Source organism: Tenrec ecaudatus, chromosome 4, assembly GCF_050624435.1.
Source record: "Tenrec ecaudatus isolate mTenEca1 chromosome 4, mTenEca1.hap1, whole genome shotgun sequence".
NCBI classification, from domain to species: domain Eukaryota; kingdom Metazoa; phylum Chordata; class Mammalia; order Afrosoricida; family Tenrecidae; genus Tenrec; species Tenrec ecaudatus.
Window position 1 is genome coordinate 9045412 of NC_134533.1, and position 23828 is coordinate 9069239.

At 57.0% G+C, this 23828-nt stretch overlaps 1 protein-coding gene across 2 annotated transcripts in view; it reads left to right on the forward strand.

Annotated features, from left to right (window-relative positions):
- The first annotated feature begins 356 nt into the window (after positions 1–356).
- MACROD1 (mono-ADP ribosylhydrolase 1) overlaps positions 357–23828 on the forward strand; it is a 158781-nt gene continuing 135309 nt past the window's right edge. For both annotated transcript variants that reach the window (XM_075548021.1, XM_075548020.1), the window contains exons 1-3: positions 357–814; positions 16907–17008; positions 17715–17831. In XM_075548021.1, coding sequence (XP_075404136.1) covers positions 529–814; positions 16907–17008; positions 17715–17831 — 505 coding nt within the window. In that variant the 5' untranslated portion in view covers positions 357–528. The remainder of the gene's footprint in view (positions 815–16906; positions 17009–17714; positions 17832–23828) is intronic.

Consider the following 23828-nt stretch of genomic DNA (forward strand, 5'->3'; position numbering starts at 1 on the left):
CCCGCCCCCCGGGAGCGAGAGCGGGTGGGGTGCGGGGCGGGGCGGCGCCGGACTGCCGGGCGGGGAGACCACCGCGCTGGGCGGGACAAAGCCCTGCGCCCCGCTGGCCGCTCCGCTTTCCTGGCTCGCGGGCCGGTGGCCGGTGCGGAGCGCGCGGCTCGGAGCGGCCAGCCGGGCGCGCGCGAGGACCGGGACGGGTCACCGACCAGGGAGCGGCGGCCGTGGAGGCCGGTCCGGCCCCTCCTGGCCCCGAAGGGACGGGGGCGGGGCTCCGAGGGGCCCGGCGCGCGGCGGGGGGCGGGGTGCGCACGTGTGCGTCCAGTGCGGGGGGTGCCCGCCGGCTGCCCGGACTACAAGTTCCAGGGTGCCCAGCGGTGCGCCCGGGCTTTCTGGCCGCGCTGCCCGCCGGCTCGGGGCAGGTCGCCGCGGGCTGGCACACGCCACTCGGGCCCCGAGGAAACAGAGGAGAGTCTTTCCCGAGCGCCGTAAATAGAGTCCAAGTGGGCGGGGAGTCGCCCTGTGCCGCCCATGTCCCTGCAGAACCGAGTGTCCGGCCGCCTGGCACAGCTGCGCGCGGCCAGGCAGCTGCTTGTCGCCCCGCGCCCCTGGCCCGGCCCCTCGGCGGGTGCCACCCGGCCCCGCAGCCCCTCGGCGTCCCTGGGCGCCGACGGCCCTCGCGCGTGGACCCCAGCGGGAGTTGAGGCTTGGGGGGCGGCGGCTGTGGGGCGGAGAGCCGGGGTGCGCACCTGGGCCCCCCTGGCCATGGCGGCGAAGGTGGACCTGAGCACCTCCACTGACTGGAAGGAGGCAAAATGTGAGTTTGAGCAGCAGCTGGGGGGAGGGAAGAGGGGACGGGGGAGGGGGGTGTGTGTTTGAGGTCGGCCTGGCCTGGGCTCCCAGGGCTGGACAGCACCCACCCAACAGCCGCCACTACCACTAGACACCAACCACGAGACAGACCTGGGGAAGTTGAGGCCCCACCTACCAGATGTGGACCCCAAGTACAAGCCACATGCCCATGTGCCCAACTCAGTCACCCCAGACCAGCAGGACCAGGCCTCCAGGCAGAGCCACTCAGGGTCACTCCTTCTCCCACTAGAACGGGGTCACAGCCCCTATGTCAGGGGTCATCCAGGCCCTCGCACTTACTCCATGGCCCAGGAAGGAAACTGAGGTCCGGTGCCGGACGTGATCTGCCCAAGGTCATGCAGTTTGTGGCAGAGGCCAGATGGGGATCCTGAAGTTTGTAAAGTGGGCTTCTCAACTGGTGGCATTTCCTCCAGGTAATGGCCTGGGCGAAGCCAGCCGGTCCTGTGGAAGTGGCCTTGCCCACACACGGCCTCCTCCCTAGCCCACCTCTTCCGGCAGGTGGCCTCGTGACCTTTTGCCCTCCCCTCTGGCAGCCTGCCCTGCTAACCAACGGTCTGTCCCATTCCTGGTGGACACAAAGCGGAGGAGGAAGCGCCAGGACCCTCCTGCTCTGAGAACAGTCATGCCATCCTCTAGGAAGTTTCTGAATCCATATGACCTACTCCCACTCCTGCTCCGGGCCGGAGTCCTGCTGGGGCAGCAGTCCCAGTGCCAGCCAGGGAACAGGAGGGCCCTAAATAGCCTGGTTTGGTGCCTGGTTACTTCTGCCCTTCAGAGCATGCTCCCGGCCCTCTCTGAGGTTCTTCCCGGCTGGCTCCCCTTTCAAAAGCGCAGGGCAGGCAGCTCATTGGCTGGGCCTGCCGGGAAGGCGTGGATGCGGCCAGTGGAGCCCGGAGTGGAGCCAGAGCCGGAGCCCTGCACAGCTCTGGTGTCTGGCAGTGGCTGAGGAGGGAAGGAAGCTCCAGGGGACATTCACCTCGGCCTTGAGCCTCACCGCTGGCTCTGGGGGGTTGAAATGTGCTGGCAGAAGGCTCTTCTTTTCATGAACAAGCAGACGCCCCAGCACTGACCCAGGCCGAGGCTGGCAGAGACCCCTGGCAGCCGGGAGGCCTGCTTTCTCCCTCAGAGGCCAGTGACCCAGGGTGGTGGGAAGAGAAAGGCCCAGACCCCATTCTCCATCTGCTGCGACTTCTAGAATTCAACTCCCCTTTACCCTTAGGAGCCCTGATAGCTTCGTGGTTATGCGTTGGGCCCTGATCCTCAGGCGTGGCATTTCAAAACTGCCAGCTGCTCCGTGTGAGAAAGTTGAGATTTTTCTACTACCGTACAGAGAACCTGCGGGGGCAGCTCCCCTTGCCCTATCGGGTCACTGGGCGTCAGAATTGACTGAATGGCAGTGGGCTTGGTAATGCGGTTTTAACTCTGTTCCTTCTTGTTGTCAGCCACTGTGGGGTTGGGTGCCCCTCCCCGCACTCCTGGTGGCCCAATGAACAACGGAACAAAACTGTTGTGTTTCTGCCCCATCCCACAGTGGGTTGTGTATCGGAAGGCTGTGGTTCATAGAATTTTCACTGGCTGATTTTCAGAAGTGTAAGATCCCACTGTCTTAGTCTAGAAGCTCCCCTGAGACCTCTTCAGAATCATAGTAACTTGCACCCCTCATGTGATGCACGGGTGGTGGGTGCTCATGAAGTGTCCAGGGCCAGCAATCGAACCTGGGTCTCCCACGCGGAGGGTGACCATTCTACAACTGAATCCCCACTGCCCCTGCCCCATCCTTCATCATGAGAACAGTCAGACTCGTGGGATGCCCTGTGCCCGGAATTACCAGGTGACAGCCATGTCGCTGAGACTGCTATCATTTTATGCCATCCGCCCACTTTGATTAGATGTCCCCAATGGAGGATTTAGCCCAGCGCCAGACAAGCAGGGCCCCAGTGGGAGGAAACAAATGTAAATCAGACACTGCCAGGCAAAGGTCGAGGAGCATTGGTGGCATAGTGGTGGTGGGTCGGACTGCTAACTGCGAGATAAGCAGTTCTTTTTTTTTTGAGATCAGCAGTTCTAAGCCACCACCCGATCCATGGGAGTAAGTCAGGGCTTTCTACTCCTGTAAGTAGTTACAGTCTTGGAAACCCACACGGCATTCTACCTTGTCCTAGAGGGTCCCAATGATTTGGAATGACTCACTGGCAATGAGAGAGAGAGAGAGAGAGAGAGAGAGAGAGAGAGAGAGAGAGAGAGAGATCAGTCTTATGAGAAAATGGAAACATTAAACCATCCAGAGCTGCAGGTGGGGCTGCCTGTATTAAGGGGTCAGGGCAGGCCGCAGGGGAGGACTGTGGGAAATGGCATTTGGTGAGTCACTGCCAATCGGGGCAGCCAGGCCCAGCCAAGCCGAGGGAACAGGGCTGCACAGGGCAATCCAGCCGAGGCCAGCTCTAGTCCCCGCCTCCTCCGCCCCCTGACTAGGTTATGCTGATGCCAGATGGAGGTGGGGCATGTCCCAGCAGGCTACAGATGGGACCTGGTGTCTTAGTTTGAGTTATCCATTGTGTAACACACTGCCTCAAAACGCAGCAACTGAAAGCAGCCATGATGCCCGAATGATCACACCGTGGCCGAGGCCCACCCAGGAATCCAGGAGAGGAGCTGGTTCTGAGTGAGCGGTTCTGGCTCCGGGGCTCCCAGGTCAGCTGATTTCAAGATGGCCAAGTTGCTCACCATTGAGGCCTCTCCACAGGGCTGCTTGAGTGTCCTCCCACCATGGCAGCCGGCTTTGTTCACGGGAGTAGAAAGCCCAGTCTTTCTCTCTGGGGAGCTGCTGGTGGTTTTGAACTGCTGACTGCGTGGAACACAGCCCAAGGTGTAACCACTACCCTACCCGGGCTCCATATGTCCGGGCTTTAGAATCCAGAACTCAGTTGGAAAGTCCAGCCCATGTTCAAGGGGAGGGAAATTAGGCTCAACCTTTTGAAGGAAAGCATCTCAAATAATTAGTTGAGAATATATATTAAAAAAAATTTTTTAATTTGTTTTTGTTGAAAATATATACCCGGTGAATAATCCAAACCCACTGCCTTCGAGTTCATCCTGAACCACGGTGGCTCCACAGCACAGGGAGAGTTTCCCAAGTTGCACATTTTTACGGGAGCAGACTGCCTTCTCTTTCTCCGGAGGAGTAACTGGTAGATTCGAACCTCTGACCTTACAGTTAGCAGCCCAAGGCTTAACCCGCCGTCCCACCAGGGCCTTTTCTGTGCAGCAAAGCAGACACCTGTCTCACAGGTACTATTTGTGTCATTCAGCGTCATTCGTCACCTTTGCTGTGTGTCCCCCCCCCCCCCCACCCCCCCCCCCCGCCCGACTCCCTCGCCGTCCTTTTCCGAATCGCTCCTCCCCGGTCACACGGACTCACGGGCTCCTCAGACGGTTCCTATCGAAGCCTTCAGGTTGCTGTTGTCAGTGGGATCTCTGGTGGGGGTGGTGTTAGGTGCCGTCCAGTCTGTTCTGACTCACAGCGACCCAGGGGCTGCCAGGGAACAGAACACTCCCGCCCGCTCCTCGCCATCCTCCCATGGTTCTTGTGTCTGAGCCCCTGGTCAAGGTGCCTGTGTCCATCTCTCTTCTCGAGCCTTCCTCTTGTTCGCGGCCCCTCAACTTGACCAAGCATCAGGTCTCTCTCTTGTTTGGGCAATTCTGACTCATCAGGACCCAGAGGGTCTCAGCCTTCCTCAGGCCACAACCCTTTCAGCTCCTCACGTGGTGGTGACCCCCCAACCTTCCAATGATTTTCCTTGCTACTTCATCACTGTCATTTTGCTACTCTTAGGAATTGGGCGACCCCGTGAAAGGGCCATTCGACCCCCAAGGGGGTCTTGACCCACGGGTTGAGACCCACTGCTGTATAGGATTTTCATTTCTTTCTCTCATTTTTTTCTCCAATCATTTTATTGGGGTTTCTTACAGATATTATAGCCATCTATAATTCAATTAGGTTGAGCATAAATTGTACAATTTACCGACGGCCTCCATCACTTCCAAATCACTTTCTTTCTTCTCGACCCGCCTCTCTGGAAAGTCCAGAGCACGTGAGACAAGGTTGTGCCATCCTTGCCTCTGGGAGCACACTCTGGTGGTGCATCCTCCAAGGCAGGGTGACTGCTGTCCCCTCGGCAGGCAGTCCGTGGTGCTGTGAGGCCCCTTCTCCAGCACCGCAATTCCAATCCTCCGGTCCTTCTTCCGCCGTCCTTCATCAGCACCCAGCGTCACGTGCAGAGGAGGTTACTGAAAACACCACGTGGAGCAGCGGTTCTCCACCTGTGACCCTTTCCCAGGGGCCCCCCGATTCATAGCAGCAGCAAAATGACAGTGATGAAGCAGCAACGAAAATACTGTTATGGTTGGGGGGTCTCCACCACATGAGGAGCTGTACTGCAGGGTCACGGCACGAGGAAGGCTGAGAACCCTGACTAGGTCGTTGTTGAGAAAAAAATGTAAAGTTCAAGGCAGACCTTTCTCCTTAGTTCAGCGAAACCTTCACGTGGTTTTCAGAAGAGTCCAGAGGAGAGCCTTGCCGTAAGGTTGAGAGGTGGTCTCCGGGCACTACTTTCTTTTTCTTTCTTTCTTTCTTTCTTTTCTTTCTTTCTTTCTTTCTTTCTTTCTTTCTTTCTTTCTTTCTTTCTTTCTTTCTTTCTTTCTTTCTTTCTTTCCTTCCTTCCTTCCTTCCTTCCTTCCTTCCTTTCTTTCTTTCTTTCTTCCTTTCTTCCTTCCTTCCTTCCTTCCTTCCTCCCTTCCTCCCTCTCTCTTTCTTTCTCTCTCCCTCTCTTTCTTTCTTGCTGTAGGTTCAGGTGGCTATTAGGCTGCATGGCATCAGAAAGTCTAGAACCCCCGCGAGTCTGAAACTCCATGCTGCGTTTCTCACACCGTTGACAGTCTGGGGTGGGGCGGGGAGTGGGGGGGGACTGCCGTAGCTGGACTCTGTCTCATTGGCTCAGTCTTTTTGTAGCTTCTCCTTTTAAATGCGATGAAATGTACACTTTGAGTTGAGTTGTATTACGCATCAAGTAATCAAATGCACAGACTTTAACTGTATACGTTCAGTGAGCTTTGTGCCCCCCCCCTCCAACAGTTTTCCTGGCATGTAATGCACATGTCATACAATGCCATTGTTCAGTCCCGTCCCGAGAGCGATACCCTCATCTTCACCAGCAGTTTTAGGAAATGTTCTTCTTTCTCGGACTTATCATCACGAGCCCCTCATTTCCCCATTAGTGAGCTTTTACATAACTCTCCAACGGGGCAACCATACTCTGACCAATAGACTAATATAATGTTATTAATGTACTATACTGTAATACTGCTATTACTCTAGAGCCAGATCCACCAGCTGTGACCCTCGAGTCATAGATAGTTCTTTGGGTATGTGCTTGTGGCTCTGAGGTAATATTGAAAATGAAAACTAAATGATCATCTATAAAAACATTTAAAGGATATTATTTAGATAGTGGTGATTTCATTTCTTTCATCAAAGTACACTTATGGCAGGATGAGCGCTTCCGTCGCCAAGCTTTGCTGACCCCTGCTCTGGAAGATTCCCTTGAGCCTCTTTCCAAGCAAACCCTGCTGGAGACAATCACTGTCTTTTTCATCTTATCTCTTCTTGGACGTCATGGAAACGGGAAGCATAGCGTGTGTGCCTGGCTTCTTTTGTCCCATGCCGGCGGGATTTAGCCATGTTATTAGATGGTTCAACTGCGTGTTCTTTTTCAGTGCTGTGTAATATTCCGTCGAACCACCACTCCTATTGGTCAGTTTGCCGTAATGGGGCGGTGCCTGCATGTTTCAAGTACCAGCAGGGTTACCTGTGGTGAGCATCACTTAGCCGAGCTTTCAGACTAAGAACGATGAGAAAGAACGACCTGGTGACCTACCTGGGAAAAAAAAACTTGGCAAGGGAATATGGTATAAAAAGCAGAGGAACAATATCTGATAGGGAGCCGGAAGATGATCCCCTGAGGATGGAAAGCATCCGAAATATGAGAGACTGCCACGAAGTTCAAGGACACATCCCGTTATCTTTCCATTCTGTTTTGCCATGAACCTTTACGAGTCCCTTCAAACTCCCAGGGAACTGCAGTGCAGGGGACCTTGGAGGAAAATGTGGGACAAACGCAAAATCAGAAGCACGCGGCTTTCTGACTGCATAGAAACTACCAAGGTTGTGGCCCTCCGTCACCCTTCAGGTCGGACATGAACTCATCCCCACGGCTCGGTGTTCAGCCAAACCACAGAGAGGTGGAGTGCTCACTGCCCTCTAGGGCAGTGCAGAACGGCTCTCTGAGCTCCCGAGACTGGACTTCTTGGTGGGAGTAGAAAGCAAGAGCTGCAGTAGCTTCAAACTGCCGACCTTGTGACTCGCAGCCCACTGCGTAACCCCCGCTCCACCAGGCTCCGAGACAGGAGACAGGACTACCCGCAGCGGGCGTATGCATATCAGCGCAATCATGCTTTGCGAGCCAAAGGGCAATATTTCCCTAAGGGCAGAGTTCAGAAGGATTCCGAAAGGAGGAGGAATGGAAACAGGACACAGAGGAAGTGGGATGGGGATTGCCCTCGATGGTGTGAAACAAGATGGGTACGGATGGTTGAAGTCTTGTGGGTGCAGTGGCAGTGGAAGCATCTCAGCGCTGGTGTGGGTCTCCACGTGGCACCTCCAGCTCCGGGGCTCTGGCTCCGTCAGCGTAGCTCATGTGGCTTGTCAACAGGAACACAGAGCAGAGTGTGTCCTGCCTCCAGGGAGGAAGACAGGAGTTCCCAGAATCCTCAGGAGAAGGCCACGCTCACACAGAGGCCTCATTGGCTATGGCCTGATTGACAGGCTAGACTCCGCCCCCACAAGCGGACAGGAATATTATGTAACTGCCACAAATGGGCACCACATGGAGCAGATGTTTCAAAGTTGACTGGTGATGAATGCACAAACCCCAGTGTGACTGAACTACTCGGTTATATGACGCGGTAAGTATATCTCAATAAAACTATTTTTTTAAATTGAGGGGGGGAAAGACGTTAATGACAATGATGGAATAGAGCCTTGGGGACCTTCATTAGCTGATTGGCACAACTGACAATGAACAGAAATGGCGGCAGTCGTCCGTTAGTAGCTTGGAACGTGTGAACCTAGGAAAATCGGAAGCTGTCTGAAAGGAGATAGAATGCATAACGGTAATGTCCTAGACGCCAGTGAGCCGAAATGGGCTGCCATTGGCCATTCTGAGTCCGACGGTCGAATGGTTCACGCTGCTGGGAACAGACAAGGCGTCACATTCATCCTCAGAAGAACATTTGGGATCTATCCTGAGGTACAGCCCTGTCAGGGATAGGAGAAATATCCACATGCCTACAAGAAAGATCGTCAATAAGAATATTATTCAAGGCCATCCACCAACCATTCATGCCAGAGACAAAGACGCTGACGGTTTTTGCCGGTTTCTGCGGTCTGAGGAGAATCAAATATGCAATCAAGATCTGTTGATAATTACCGCTGATCGTAATTGGAAAGCTGGGAACAAAGAAGGCTTAGCAGTTGGAAAATATGGTTTTGGTAACAGAGAGGCTACTGGAGCTCACAGGGTAGAATTCTTTTTTTGGGGGGTGGGGTGGGGTAGGATTTTTACAGACCAACGACTTACTCATCGGAGATACCCGAGGTCAATATGCATGGCAACAAGACGTATGGATCTCATCGGACGGAAGATGCCGGACACAGCACATGATCTAGAATCCATGCTCCTTGTTTGGGCCAGGTCCGGACCGGACAGCCCCCACCTCCTTTCTGGCTCCTCAGAAAGATGAAACTTCACAGCCGCCATCCCCAGCTTCTGGGAAAGATGGATGACCTATTGAACTAGGCAACCCCTGCCCCAGCACCCCAGGAAGCTACTTACCTTCCCAGGTGGGTCTGCATAGCCCCTCCCCCCAGCACTTCAAAGAGCAGGTCTGCAGACAACAAGATGACCTCCCAGGGATGCATCCTGACTTAAGGTCCTGCAGCTGCAAGCAATAAAGTAATAAAGATGCGCCCTTCTGTTAACATAGACTCCCTGAACTGGGTCCCTATGTAACTCCCATCCCCTCTCCAGCCAGTGCCCTGATCTAACTCATTGGGTTTCGGAACCGCCCGGGGGGTGGGGGCTTGCACCAGGGGCTCGTGCCACCCCCCCCCCCTTTGTCTGCTTTCCCTTCCCTCCAGGGAGTTCTTTCCCTGCCTCAATAAAATCTTTCCTAACCTCTTGTTCCTAAGCCTCATCTCCTTCTGCACCTCTGCCTCCAATCTCTCAGTCCTGGAAGAAAAAGTCCAGGTGGCACTGAAGACACTGGTCACAAACTCAGTTCCGGGAACTGGTGGAACACCAGCTCAGATGTTTCAACACGTGGACGCTGTGCCACTGGAGCGGCTCATGTTGTGGCAGTTATGTAAATGTCAACTTGCGAAGGGGTGGAGTCTAGCCTATCAATCAGGTCAGCCAAAGAGGCCTCTGTGTGAGCGTGGCCTTCTCCCAAGGATTCTGGGAACTCCTGTCTTCCTGACTGGAGGCCAGAGACACACTCTGCTTGTCTTCCTGCTGAGAAGCCACATGGAGACTCCTGATGGAACCAGGGCCCAGGAACTGGAGGAGCCACGTAGGGCCACTCCCGCGTTGAGATGCTTCCACCACCACTGCATCCACAAGACTTCCCACCCACCGGCCTGTGATCTTCTACATTCGACGTCCTTGCATGTGTTGCGTGAGTCTGAAGAGGACTTTGTAGATTGGTATCGGACATATGGGCTAATATCAGATGTATGGACTTGATCTGTCCTGGGCTGGGACGTTTTCTTAATATATAATTACTCTTTGATATAAAGTTCTCTATTACATATGAGTGTCTGTGAATTTGTTTCTCTGGTCAACCCGGACTAAAACACACACACACACACACACACACACATCTACTTGGAAGACAGACTCGCAGAGATCTCCCTTGGGAGAAGTCATCCATTAGAATGCAGGTGATATCAAACAAGATTGCGATGATTACATTTGCTGAAGTTAATTTTTAGGATGGTTGCCGCAGGACACGGACAGGACACGGCCAGAAATTCAAACGGGGGTGTGGGGTGAGGTTATCGTTGCTAACGCCGGATGGATCCTGGCTGCGTCAGAGAGCAACAGAAAGACGTTTCCGTGGGTTTCACAGACTACCTAAAGGCATCCGACTGTGTGGATCATCCACCAGCGATGCGCAAGGTTGTGGAGAATGGGGATTCCAGACATGTAGTTGTGCTCTCTTGGCACCTGTGCATAGACCAAGAACCGTCCCTCAAACAGAGCAAGGAGATAGTGCACGATTTGAAATCAGGCAAGGTGTGTGCCTGCGCTGTATCCTTCGACCACACTGCTTCATCAGAAGATTGTTGTTTTCTCGTGAGGGCGCTTAAGATGAAGCCCTGGTGGCGTCTGGGAACTGTGCCAGGCCTGCTAGGAGAAGGACCACAGACCCTGATTCTGATGTGCTCTGGGAGAAGAGCTACGTTCTGGACAGAGAGCTTGTGTGGGCGTCATCAGACGGGAGCAAGCCCCAGTGCTGTGGTTTAATTCCCTGAAGCCTCAGTTTCTTCATCTGTAAAATGGGACTAGCGGCGCCTGATTTATAGGGCTGGGCTGGGATCAGGCTCTTTTGTGTGCTCAGGGACCACGGAGCTGAGTCCCTCGGTGGCGGAGTCGAGCACCGGACTCCTAACGGGTCGGCTGTGGCTGAAACCAAACGAGTTCCCTTTCAGTTTGCTTCTGAAAGACCTCAGCCTTAAAGACCAAAACGCCCAAGGAGTCCTGGTGGCAACTTAGGCACCTGACATCTAATTGGAAAACTGGTTCCAACAGGCCCAGGGTTCCCCGGGAGAAAGACAGAGACAATGTGGTCCTGGAAAGCTCCCTGAGGTAGTTTATTGTGCCAACCTGACTGATAAACACATGTGGGGTTAATTGAAAGGTGGAGGGATAAATGGCTCGGTGAGCCTTGCCTTTCTAGTTCTCGGGTCTCTTGCTTTGTGATAGTCGGACCAGGGTGCAGCTGCCTTAGCCAGTCCCCTGCTTCAGCTGGCAAGGCTCACTTCCTGCAAGACATCCCTGAGGAGAGGCCACATGGACCTACCCCGATGCAGCCCTGGGTGCTGGAGCAGCTGTGTGGAGACCCCTGCCAGTGCTGAGATGCTTACATGTTCACTGACTCGGCTTTCCTCCTGCAGTCGGCCTCACTGTGTGTGCTTTGTGAGATGGAGGAGGACTTTGTGGATTGGTGTTGGACATATGGGCTAATGTTGGACTTGTGGGCTTGGGCAGCACTGGGTTGGGATGTTTTCTTGATGTGCACTGAACCTTTATATAAGACTCTCTCTCATACATGCGTTTCTGTGGATTTGTTTCTCTAAAGTACCCAGACTGACACACTCACCGTCAGGGAAACGCAGTGGGGCAGCTCCACCCTGTCACAACTGGGCTCCTGTGGGTGCCACCTGAGCACCAGAGGAAGAAGCCCCCTAACAGAATAAGTTTAACGCTAGCGGCCACTGCTCTGAAACAAGGCGGCCATGCACTGGAAACGCCTGGGTGACTGCCTTTGCTTTCTTTTGGTCCCTGGAGGGACCTGCACCCTCTGTCCTTGGCCCCCTCCAGCCTGCCCCACCCCTTTCTGCTTTGTTCTGTCTGGGGTGACTCTGGTTGACCTGGTAGCTTGACAACACCCCGCCACCTGCCCCTCCCCTCTATGTCTCCAGTGCTGGGGCCCTGGGTCTGTACTTCCTCACCTCTTCCTCTCACCTGTCGTTTCAAGATGAGGTGCTCACTCGGGGCAGTGAGTGCTCCCTCCAGCCCCCCCCCCCCCCCGGGCATTTCCAGAACTGGTGAGATAGCCGACAGGACCTGTTGACAGCGGATGTCTCCGGGCACACCTGGCCATCGGAGGGGCCTTTTTCCCACCTGCCCCTAGGGAAATGGTCTTGGCACACCCGCCCCCTCTGCCCGTGCTACCCCACCCCCGGTGTGGGTGAAGGCGCAGAGCAGAGAAGCTCCAAGATGCCTTGTGCCTGTGTCCCTGTGTCCCTGCATGACTTTGACGAGGCCCGTGGCCGGAGACCACGAGCACAAGTGATTAATGTCCCGGCTGTTATCAGGCCGGCCCACCCGACCTTCTCCAGAAGAGCACCCCCCTCCGCCTCCCCGCCCGCCCTCACCTCTCTGAAGACCGCTCTCGCAAAGTGCCATAAAGACACTTCTTAAAACAGATCATTGAGTTCCCGTTCGCTCGCTGCGCTTTATGGTCCTGGCCGGGCCTGCTTCCTTCTCCTCGGGCTGGAGCCCGGGAGCTGCTGAAAGAGGCTGTGCCCGGGGTCAGACCTCGCCATCAAAATTTACTGCCAACATCTTTTTACAACCCCCGTCTCACTGAACTGTGAAATACTCTCTCCTCTCCAGAAAAGCAAGGAAATGAAAACGTATGTTTACGAAAAAGAAACCCACTGGGCGCTGTGAATCTGCATCTGGCGTTGCTTCTCGCAGAAGGAGGGCGAGAATGCTGTTCATGCTGGAGGCAGGTGCCCAGGCCAGAGTTCCTGCTTCTCCTGCTTCCAAGGGGACCTGGGTCGGCTGACCGCAGACCTGGGGGACATGGCTGCGGCCGGCCGCTGACTCTCCAGGACCTGGTGGGATGGCAGTAGCCCTTTCCTTCCCATGGAAATGAGTGTGCAAGGTTGGTGGTTCTGGCCCGCCTGGAGGCACCTTGGGAGGCCGGCCTGGTGATCTGCCCCCAGATCACAACCTTGCAAACCCTATGAAAACCCTTAGCCTTCCCGGAGCCTCTGGTTTGGAGTGCCCTGGACAGCACGCTGGTGGGGGTGCACTGTCCATCCTGAGAGCTCCACCAGGCCTCCATCTGTTTCTGAAGCAAGGAGGCAGGGGCCCAACATGCTACTCTCTCTCGAGGGGCATGTACGGACTTTGGGGTGGAAGCGAGGGACAGAACGGATCCGAGCAGAGCCAGGAGCTCTTGTCAGTGTCCTTCGCCATTCCTGCAAACCGGAGCTGCCTTCTGGATTGGGCTGGAGAGGCGAGGACGCAGCTTGGTAGGGTGCTTGGACGTGACCACCGACCAGTTGGGTGCCTCAGTGGGATATGCCCTTTCTCTCCTGTTGGAGCTGGAGCTGCATCGGACCAATGCTGCCCCCAGCTGCCCGGGCCTGACCAGTCCCCTGGGGTCTTAGCCGGTGCCCAAAGTAGGTGAGACCAAGTCTGGCCATCCTCGCTTCTAAGGAGCATCCTGCCTGCACTCTTTCCAAAGCCTCTCCATTCATCCTCCCGGCAGTTTACAGTGTCTTTAATAGTCTTCGCCAACCCTGTAAATCAAGGGCACTGTTTCTTCATCAGGCCTTCCTTAGTCAGTGGAGTCAGAACTGGCTCCATGGCAGTGAGATTGGTCTTGGTTATTTATGGTCCAGCTCCCCCATGCATGTGAGGTGCTGGAAGACACCGGGGCCTGAGCCCAGGGCGCCTTAGCCCCCAAAGGCACCGCTGTGGTTTTCAACACGCTCAGGAGGTCTTGCGCGGCTGATGTGTGCAATGCCATAATACATCACTTGACTTCTTTTTCTCTGTGATCATTCGATTTCTTGGCTGCTGCTTCCACAGGCCTGGACTGTGGATCCAAGGCGAACGAAGTCCATGACACTTCGGAATTGCTTCCATTTATCATGTTTCCTTCTGGCCCCACTAGAAGGGTTAACAACAAGACAACAAGAACAACAAATTCCGTCTGTTGAATTGTAATCTCTCCCGGGGACTGGGGTTTTCAGCCAGCAAGGTTGTAGCCTCTACACATAAAGGGGTGCTAGTGAGTCTTCCTCTAACCCGAGGTCAGTCCGTCCCCCTGGAGTCCAGCTTCCCAGCTGACTTGCTCAGCGAGACATGACCCTGACGGGTGGCTTTCCCTGAGTTTGAGCCAGGTAGCGTTCCCTTGTTCTGTTTGAAGGATCATCTCTGGATCCATGTATTAGCCCCACATAAGCCCTGGGAAGTGCCCTGGGGTGCCTGTTCTTTGACGTGTCACCCACCACTTGCGAGGCCCCACACGCATCCTCCATGAAGCACAGACAAGCACCGTTGGCCATGCTCTGCTTTCGCTGAGCCAAGATCCCTCTGACCTCAACCAGGACGTCCTCATCCCCGGCCCTTGGAGCCTCCTCTCTCTCCAGGGGCGCCATTGGTGGGTTTGAACCGCTGACCTCGTGGTTTGGGGCCCAAGGTGTAGCCCATGCCTCCACCTAGTCATTTGATTAAGACCATGGGAAAACATAACGATTCATCACAGTAGCAAAATGACCGTGAAGAAGTAGCAATGAAAATAATTATAGGGTTGGGGGGGCGGTCACCACCACATGAGGAACTGTATAGAAGGGTCGCGGCGTGAGGAAGGTGGAGAGCCGCTGTTTGAAGGCAGGCCAGACAGGCCAGTGAAGGGATTCCTTCAGGGTGCGGGCCACGGCACGTGTCAGACACTGAGGCCACGGCACGTGTCAGACACTGAGGCCACGGCACGTGTCAGACACTGAGGCCACGGCACGTGTCAGACACTGAATCACATACTTGTGTCGGGACCTCCCACCGGGTGACAGGCCCACAAAATCCTGAAGCAGGACCGGTCTGCTGCTGTGGGTGCCCCAGGCATGCAGGACCTGCGTGTCGCCAGTGCCCCAGGAATGTTGCGGAAGGGGGTCCGAGGTGTCTTCCAGAACGTTGGTTCTGTCCTGAGCTGAGTTGAAGCAGTTTGGGAGTGGGTGGGGGGCAGTGGGGTTTTCTCGCCGCCCCCTCTGTGGGAATGCACGAGGTGGCCTTCCTCTCACGGCATCCCTGCCACCAGGGAAGAAAAGAAAAGGGTGTTCGTGGGTGACTGGCCTGGCTCTCCCTCCACTGACCTGCCCTTCACACCCGTTTCCATAGAAGGTTCCAGAAGGCAGACCTTCGTCCCCCCCACCACCAGTTCTAGTTGTCCTCCCACTGCTACACGTTTTTGAGTTTCTTTTTCCGTTTTGCGTTTGAGTTTCTTGCTCATGCCCCCACCCCACCCCCACTCCACAGTGGGCCCTGCTGTTACAGGCAGCAAGGCTGGGCTGCGAGCGGTGGTGCTCAGGCGGCTTCTGGTCAGCAGGGGGAGCAGGTGAGCCATGGACCCGGACCACTGCTGGTGGACACCTCCTAGAACTGGTTCTCCACCTCCCTCGTGCCACGCGACCCTCTAACACAGCTCCTTCCTCATGTGGTGGTAACCCCCCAACCATAACATTATTATTCTTGTTGCTACTTCATCACTGTCATTTTGCTACTGTTATGGATCGATGGACCTCTGTGAAAGGGTCGTTGGAACCCCAAAGGGGTCGAGACCCACAGGTTGAGAACTGCTGATCTAGAGCAATCAGACCCTATTGTCTGTATAGTGAACTGAACCCCTGAAGGACAGTCAACTCTGGGAGGATGGGGTTAGGCTCACCCCTTCCTGTCACAAGTATGACTACGGGACAGCCCCTTCCTGTCATGGATGTGGTTACCTGTCATGGGGGCTTGCACACCCCTAAGTGCATATAAGCCTTGATTGGAAATATACTCACTCTCTCCTCATCTCTTCCCCCACCTCCACGTGGACCACCTCGAGGGGCTGAGGTGACCATGCTACCATGGAATGTGCCTGACCCATTTATTTCACTGTCCCTACTATTCTCTAACACTTTACTGTGATCTTTACATGTTATCACTGCAGAATTTCCCCTGCGGTTGTCAGAGGCTGCTTTACCCTGACAATGGGGAGTATTTTTTATTGAACTATGGACTTAACATATCACACAACTCCATCATTAACATATCATACAATTCCATCTTAATAACGTAGCAATAACGACTCAATAATAATGCCATACAGTTCAATATGAAGAAGACTTGGGCAGTCATCGGGAGCGAGGTGAGGGTTGCTACTCCCGTTAGGGTTCCAGTCTCGGAACCCCGCAGGGGGCAGTTCTGCCTTGCTCTGTAGGGTTGCTCTGAGTTGCTGTGAGTCGTCAGCGACCCCCCGGCGACAGTGAGTTTGGCTTGGTTTTGTGGAATCAACTGCAGAACATTTTGGGTCATTATGAATCCAGTTACCGTCTCCACAGGCCCACCCCTCCGGACTTCCCCAGTCAGAAAAACATACCAAAGACCAGAAACAAAAAAGCACCCAGCCACAATGACCACGTAAAATCGAGACACACCGCAACCAAAAAGAAAACAGAAAAACATCATTTTGAAAACAAATTAGTCAAAAAATAATAATAATAAAAAAAAGAAAAAGAAAACAAGGGAGATCACGTGACCAAGAGTAGCCTGTCTGAGCCCAGGGTTGGGCCCTCTGCCCATCACCTCACCTGGGACCCTCTGCTTTCCCAACCACATTGCCTGCCCCCTGAGATCAGCCCTCCCAACGACCTGCCCAAAGCAATCAGACCACCACGGGTGTAGTCGATGCGCTCCACAACCCTGCACTTCAAGTGGGCCAATTCCTCCACCTTCCTTTGCCATCCATGGAGACTGACCCGCTGGGCGCGAGTTCCCATAGTACACTCGCCCCTTTTCTGCAGTGTGTGGCCCAGTCCCCTCTCTACTCTGTCCACTTAGGGGCCCAGGGGGATGTGGCCGCTGTTGCGTTCATGTCTGAGCCCAGGTTTGTGGTACCTGAGCAAGTCCTCAGCCTCCCTGGGTCTCAGCGTCTCCTCCCAAACAAAGGGGGTGCGTGAGGTGGTCTGGGGGTCCCCCATCCTCAGTGCCCCTCTCCCCAAGTACCTGAGGGAAACGTGGATCTGTATGGAGAAGGCGAGACGGTGTGAGGAGCGAGTGGTGACTGGGGCCGGGAAAAAGCCCTGGGTTGCCCTCAGCTTGCCCTCCCTGACTCCCCTCTTTGTGCCCCCCTCCCCCAGCTTTCCTGAAGGGCCTGAGTGACAAGCAGAGGGAAGAACACTACTTCTGCCAGGACTTCATCCGGCTGAAGAAAATACCGACGTGGAAGGAGATGGCAAGAGGTGGGCCCTTCCCGGGAGAGACCACCCTCCCCCCGCAGGTGTTGGGTGGGGTGGTCTCTTCAGACCCTTGGCTTGGAAGTCCTGGATGGCCAAAGGACGGGCGGTAATGTTATTTCCACATCAAGTGGGCTAGAAATTTATTTCCATTATACAATTGGGAAAATGAGCCACAGACCCAGGAAGCCACTGGCCGTCAGTGGTCGTGGGCTGGGGCGTGCAGGCTATGGAGCTGTGCTGGTGAGCACCCAAGCCTGTGAACCCTGGGCATGCCTCAGTTTCCCCATCCGTGAAACAGGCGTGTTGCTGTGTGTCACGGATACAGAAACACTCTATGGGACCGAGTAGACCTACCGACAAGGGCTTTCTAGGCGGTGCGTCTGACTTTTATGGGAGCAGGTCGTGGGGTCTTCTGGCCCCCACAGAGTGGCTGGTGGGCTCGAACCGCCAGCCTTTGGGTTAGCGCCCAGTGCTCAGCCACCTGCCAGCAGGGCTCTTGTGAAATAGGCAGATGTCGATAAAGTGCCGGTCGGTCACGTTTCTGTGAGGCCTGCCAGGGACTGTGTCAGGGGACCGACACATGGGAGGACTGTCACTACTCTGACCATCAGCCACCCCTCTGCTGGAGGGACCTTGTTGGGGAGGGCCTGACCCATGGGTCTTGTGCAAGGACAGGCCTCCCGGTGACCCTGGACCCCACTCCTTGCAGGGGCGGCTGTGAAGGTGGAGGAGCCCAAGTACAAGAAAGACAAGCAACTCAACGACAAGATCTCCCTGTTCCGTGGTGACATCACCAAGCTGGAGGTGGATGCCATCGTCAACGCCGGTGAGTGGGGGCTCTGGCTGGCCTCGCTGCCTGCTGAGCCAGGAGCGGCGACACCAACTGGCTCCAGTGGGGCTCTGGTTTGGCCGGCGAGAGTGGCCTGCTGGCGCCGAAGGGGCCCTTTGTGTCGGCCACGCGGAGTCTGCTTCCCATGAAACCCTGACCCGTGGTGTCTCCCAGCATCCGAGGCCATTAGTGGCCGGGAATGGATGGGGGAGCGCAGGCTGGAATGGGACCGTGTCGTCTGTCCTTCCAGAAACACACCAGAGTAGGGATGGGTGCAGTGGTCTACAGAGCCTTCTGACTTCCAGGCGGGGGCGGGGAGGTGAGGGAGCCTGTCGGTGAGTGGGGGCCCCCCGCTGCGGCCCCTGGTGACTCTCCCGGCGCCCTGATGGGAGCTGCTCCTGGTCTGGCTGTTGCTGGCTTAGCCCTTGATTGTGATGAATAAGAGTCGTTGCTCTGTCCCCTGGGGGGAGGGAGGAAGGTGACCAGCCCCCACTCCCAGGCAGCTGGGGTGACAGAGCTCCAAGGCAGGACTCTCAAGTCCTCGGCAGTGGGACAGTGGTCCGGGTCCCAGTCACCAGGTGTGCAGGTGGCCCCGGGGGGCCAAATGCCAACTTCACCCCTTCACCTCCACGGACACCGCTGGCAAGGTCCGGCCTCAGCCTGGACAGACCTCTGGTTCTATGCCCTTTCTCAAGGGCTTGCACCCCAGGAGCTTGTGGCCTCTCGGTGGAGTGTGGCAGTGTGGGTCCTGAATGTCCCCAGAGGGTTGCCAGCCACCTGAACCGACAGGGGCAGAGGGAACTCGGGTCACGCTGGGGTTTCTGCTCATGGCTCCCGGGCCCCTTTCTGGCGGCTGGGACTCGCTGGGTAGTGGGAGGAAGGTTTCCCAGCCCATCTGGGGAGGCAGGGCGCTAAGACAGCCATTTCCGGTTGGCACACGTCCTGCTGCCTGTACCAGAGGGGTTGACTCTGAGAACACGTGTTCAGGGCAGGGCTGAGCCATCTCCGGCCCTCCCTGGGGGGCTGAGGCTGGAGGGCCTGCCACACACCCCACCCCCCTGCTGACTCCCTCCAAAACCTGCCAGTATTTGCAAGAGGGGAAAGGCCGGGTGAGACCTTAGCTCCTCCCCCTCCAGGTTGGTGGCTTGGGGTGCTGCTGGCTGCAGATGGAGTGGGCTGGTCAGGCGGCGGGAGGCTGCACTCAGCGGCCACGGTGGCGGCAGATTAATAGCTCTTCCTAAGTGCCCTTGTGACTTGCCAGACTCCAAGTGCACGGCTGTGTCAGCTCCTTACCCTGGGAAAAGCACTTTAGCCCTGGCTTGGGTTTCCTGCGCTGGGCCTGGACCTGGGGCCCCCAGCTCCCCCTTCCACGGCTCAGGTTCGGCCTCTGTGTGCTCCTCTGGGCAGCAGTAGTTCACCCCTTCTTCCCTCGTTTGGCCGTGTCACGGGGTATGTTTTCCTGGGATTCCCTCCCTCCCACTAGGAAAAGTCTTTTTGTTGAGACCGATAGGACACACAACCACAAGGTCAGGGGTTCCAGCCCACCCAGCGCTCCTGGTTGTGTAAGATGAGGCTGTCTGCGCTCATAAAGATTTAAAAGTCTGGAAACTCGGAGGGGGCAGTTCCCCTAAACTCTAGGAGATCTATAGGACCTATAGGGTGGTTATGAGTCGGATCCACCCCGTGGCCCCGTGTTCGGCTTGGGGCTCCGCCTCTGGGTGTGTAGGTGTGGGTCCCCAATGGCCTTGGCTCAGGCCCATAACTTGGGGTCCCTGGTGGAGGTGCCCCTGGCCGCGACCCACACGGGGATCCTCAAGCAACCTTGTCTGGACTATGTATAGGGACCCCTTGGACTCGGTTTCTCAGGTTCCAGCGAGCTTGGAGCCCCGCGGCACTGGCCCCGCCCAGCGGCACCCGTGGCCCCGCCCACGACACTGGCCCCGCCCACTGCACCGCCCTCGACACTGGCCCCGCCCCGCAACACTGACCCCGCCCCGCGGCGCCCGTGGCCCCGCCCGCGGACCCGCCCGCGGACCCGCCCCGCCAGTGGCCCGCCCCTCGACGCTGGCCCCGCCCCTCGGCACAGGCCCCGCCCCGCCCGTGGCCCCGCCCCGCGGCGCCCGTGGCCCCGCCCCGCGCCGACGCCAGAGGGCAGCAGAGCTCGCGTGTCCCCGCGCTGGCCCGCCGGCCGGGCAGCCGCCTCCGCGGGTTCATTAGTGGCGTGGGAGCGGTGGGGACCGCGAGGCTTTTCGAAGGGTGGCATAAATCTGCGTCTGTGCCTCGCGAAACCCATATGTGCTTAATTCATATGTAAAGTTTCAAGCAGGAAGAGAATACGTGTCCATTAAATTCTATTTGACTTGATTATAATCATTAGCCGTGAATAATTGCTTCCCCGCGCCGGCCACGCAGCCACTGCAATGGGAGAAAGGAGGGAGTGATGATCTCGGGTTGGGGACTGCTTAAATTTTCATTTTTGCAGCGGTGGTCCCACGGTGTTGGTGGCGTGCGGGGGTCCCCTGCAGATGGGGCTGGGGGCTCCAGGGTGGGCTGCCTGTGGGTGGGTCTTGTTTGGCTTCCCTGCCAGATGCAGAGGGTGCCGGGAGGCCTTACCTGTCACCGCTTCTCCCAGCCCCTCCCGCCACTCCCCTCTCCTGGGCTTGCGGGCTGCAGCTGCAGGAGGGGCAGGGTGGGAGTGGAGGGGGGGGGCGGTGTGCAGGGGGGACTGGGATCCCCAGCCCCCTCCAACCTGCAGTCAGGGCCAGGAGGTTCTCCGGCCAGGGCTAGGGAGGGCTCAGGCCCAGGGGACCCTTCCTTGTGAGGCCGGGCCAGTCACCCCCCTCACCCATCCCCACACACTGGAAACGGCCTGCTTCCCACCTGTTCCCCTGGCATCTACCTAAGAGCCAGGCCTGGCTTCCACCTCACTGTTGGCCTTGGGGATGTGATGGGGCGTGTGCCTGAGTGCCTGTGTGAGTGTGTGGGGGGGGTGACATGGGTGCGTGTGGGGGTGCTGTGCGTGTGATGTAGGGTTTGGTGTGTATGTGTGTAGTGTGTGGTGTGTGATTTGTAGGGCGTTATGTGTGGTGGTAAGTGTGCCTGACAAGTGTAGTGTGTGCTTGATGTTGGATGTGCGATGTGTGAGTGTGACAGGGGTGTGTGTGGTGTATGTATCTGATGTGTGGGGTGGAATGGGTGCTTATGTGGTGTGTGTGCGATGCATGGGGGTATATGTGATCATGCAGGGTGGGGTGTGTGGCATGGGGCAGAGAACAGAAGCAGTGTCCCTTGGGCAGAGGACTTGAGATGGCAGGAGTAGGTCCCCCAGACCCAGTACAGTCCCCCTTGTCCTCCATCCTTCCCCCGCCAGCCCTCCTCTGCCCCCTCCACTGGCTGCCGGCCGATCGCCTGAGCCACCCCGGAGAGTCCGAGGCTCCCGCCATCTGTGCTGGCCACAGCTCCTGCCCGAGAGGGCACAGTGCAGCCATCTTAGTGGAGCTGGGCCGCCACGCTGGTGAGATGAACGTGAGCCTCAGCAGGGCCCTCTGTCCTGCAGCAGCAGGATGGGGGGGGAGCTTGGGGGGAGGTGTCCAGGACCCCTGGCAGGGGCTGTTGCTGCTGCTCCTGCTGCTGCTCTGGACTGGTTTTGTCTTCTCTTTGCCTCCTGGGGAGCCTGGCCTTGACCTAGTAACTTCCACTGGTGCCCTTGAGCTCAGCTTAGAGGCCTGGGCCTGTGGGGCCCCTTGTCCTGGACTGATAGGGTCATCTCCGCAGGAAGTGCCCAGGCACAGAGAAAGATCCCCATTCTTGGGCAGCCCAGGGGCCCCCCTCCTGACTGAAGGGCCTGAGGGGACAAATGGGATGAATGTGATGCTTGTGTCAGACTGGAGGGACCTTCTACTTGACAAAGGCCTTCAGCCCCGAGGGGGGTGGGGTGAGGCCCCAGAGGATGCCCAGCGCTCCTGCTGAGCCAGTGTGGCTGTGGCCTCCGTTTCCCCGCCCACAGTGTATGGCACCCCAAGAGCCCCGCCTCCCATGCGCAGAGGACCAGGGTGGCAGGCCTGCCCAGCACGGGGTGCAGAGACAGACGGTTCTCTGGGAGCCGGAGGAGGGCAGCTAAGTAGACTATAATGTGACACCGCGGCACTGGAAGCCAGACCCGAACAAAGTGCCACGCGACGCCGCAGGGACCAATTAATTCTGCTCGGCGGTGGCGGGAGGCAGGCGGGTCAGCGAGGCCCTTTGAGGGGCCAGGGCGTCAAGAACTGGTGGGAAGCCATGCTTCCCGTCCACCAGACCAGCCGGCCTCCGAGGGAGTTTTTTAAGCAGCTTATTTATTTAAAATAAGGCATGAAGTGGCGCTCTGTTTCCTAAGGCCCCGGAATTTGGTGTTTGGGAAATCTGCCAGCACTTAGCTTACAGCTTACGCTGTGAGCCCACCCCCACCCCCAGCCCCTGACCCTGGAAGCCTCCACTTTTCATTCATTCCCTGCCTGGGTCCCCCCCAATCCCCCCAGCCTGGGCTGGTGAGGGGCAGGCGGGTGCCCCTGCTCTTGGCTGTCCCCGGAGGCTGTCGGGCAGGCGTGGAGCCCATGATTTAGAGACCCCCTTGATGGACTAGCAAGCAGGGGGTGCTGAGGGACTGGACTGCCTTGTGGGAAGTGATCTGGTGCTAAACTGTCTTCATAAATCGCGCTGTCTGTCACTTCAGATTTAAATATGTTTGCGGAGGCTCCCTGGCCGCGGCTGTCGCTGGCGGCAACCTCTCGACAGTGGGCAGGGCAGGCCTGCTGGACTGGAGAGCAGCTGGCCTTTCTAGCCAAGCAGCAGGAACTGGGGTGGGGGCAGGCTCCTTAGGGACCCTGCAGGCCTCACTGGGCTGGGCTGGCTGCTGTGGGGAGGGAACCCACTATCCCCGGCTGTCCTGAGGTCAGGCCACTCCTGGGTGCTGCCGCCCACGTGCCAGCCCCTATGGGTGTCTGGTAATCCCAGAGTCTTCGGGAGGGGCTAGCCTCCCATGGCTTGGGGTTCCAATGGAGGCTTGGAGGGGGAGAGAGAGCATGCCTCACCCACACAGGGCACTGGGCACACAGATATGCCAGGCATTGGGAGGGCATCTCTGTTTTTCTGTTTGTTTTTTTCCCTCCCCTGACAGTTTTATTGGCACTTCATTTACATATCATAGAATTGAATAGTTCAGTCGTTCAGACATAGCTAGAGGGGATTGTACAATCACCACCACATCCATCCTGGAACATTCCCTCCCCCCATGTCTGATTTGGGGGGGTCCCTCCAAAGTGAGCTGTTCAGTTAGGATCAGCTCCAGTGCTCCCTCTCCCCTCCCCCCTTCAGAATTTACTCCCAAACTCCCCTTCCCCTCCCTGTCGCCCACGCCCCCCCCTTACAAGCCCTAAGCTACTTGCATCCATTATCTTTGCCCATCCGTGCCCCCCCCACATGCTTCACAGCTGGAAAATCCTGGGGGACACCCGTGGGATGGCCCAGGCTACCGAAGACCTCACCCTTCAGCTCAACTCTGGGGCTGGGAATGGAAGGGACAGCAAAGTCTGCAGGGGGTGGGGTGCAGTCCTGAATGCTGCTGGGAGGAGGGACAGGATCTGGACACAGGCATTCCCCGGAGAAGGAGGGGCAGAGGTGACAGGGAGGAGGGGTGCAGGTGGGACGGGGAGCTGGGATGTGTTGGAGCTGGGTTCTGGGCTGTGGGTACCGGGGTGCTAGGTCAGCCTTGGGTGGATGCAGGCCCCTTGGGTTGTGTGGAGACGGGGTGGGGTGGGGTGAGAGTGGAGGTAGGAGACCCCAGGGGTGGGGACGCAGCCCCAGGGCAGTAGTGTGGGGAGTGTGGGAGGGTCAACTTGGGGTCATGGTCCAGCTCCAGGTTCTATTCACATCCCATGCACCGCTCTCCATGTTGTCCATCAGCTCATTGTCCCAGTGGGGGAACCTGAGGCCCAGAGACAGGAAGTCATGGTGGTG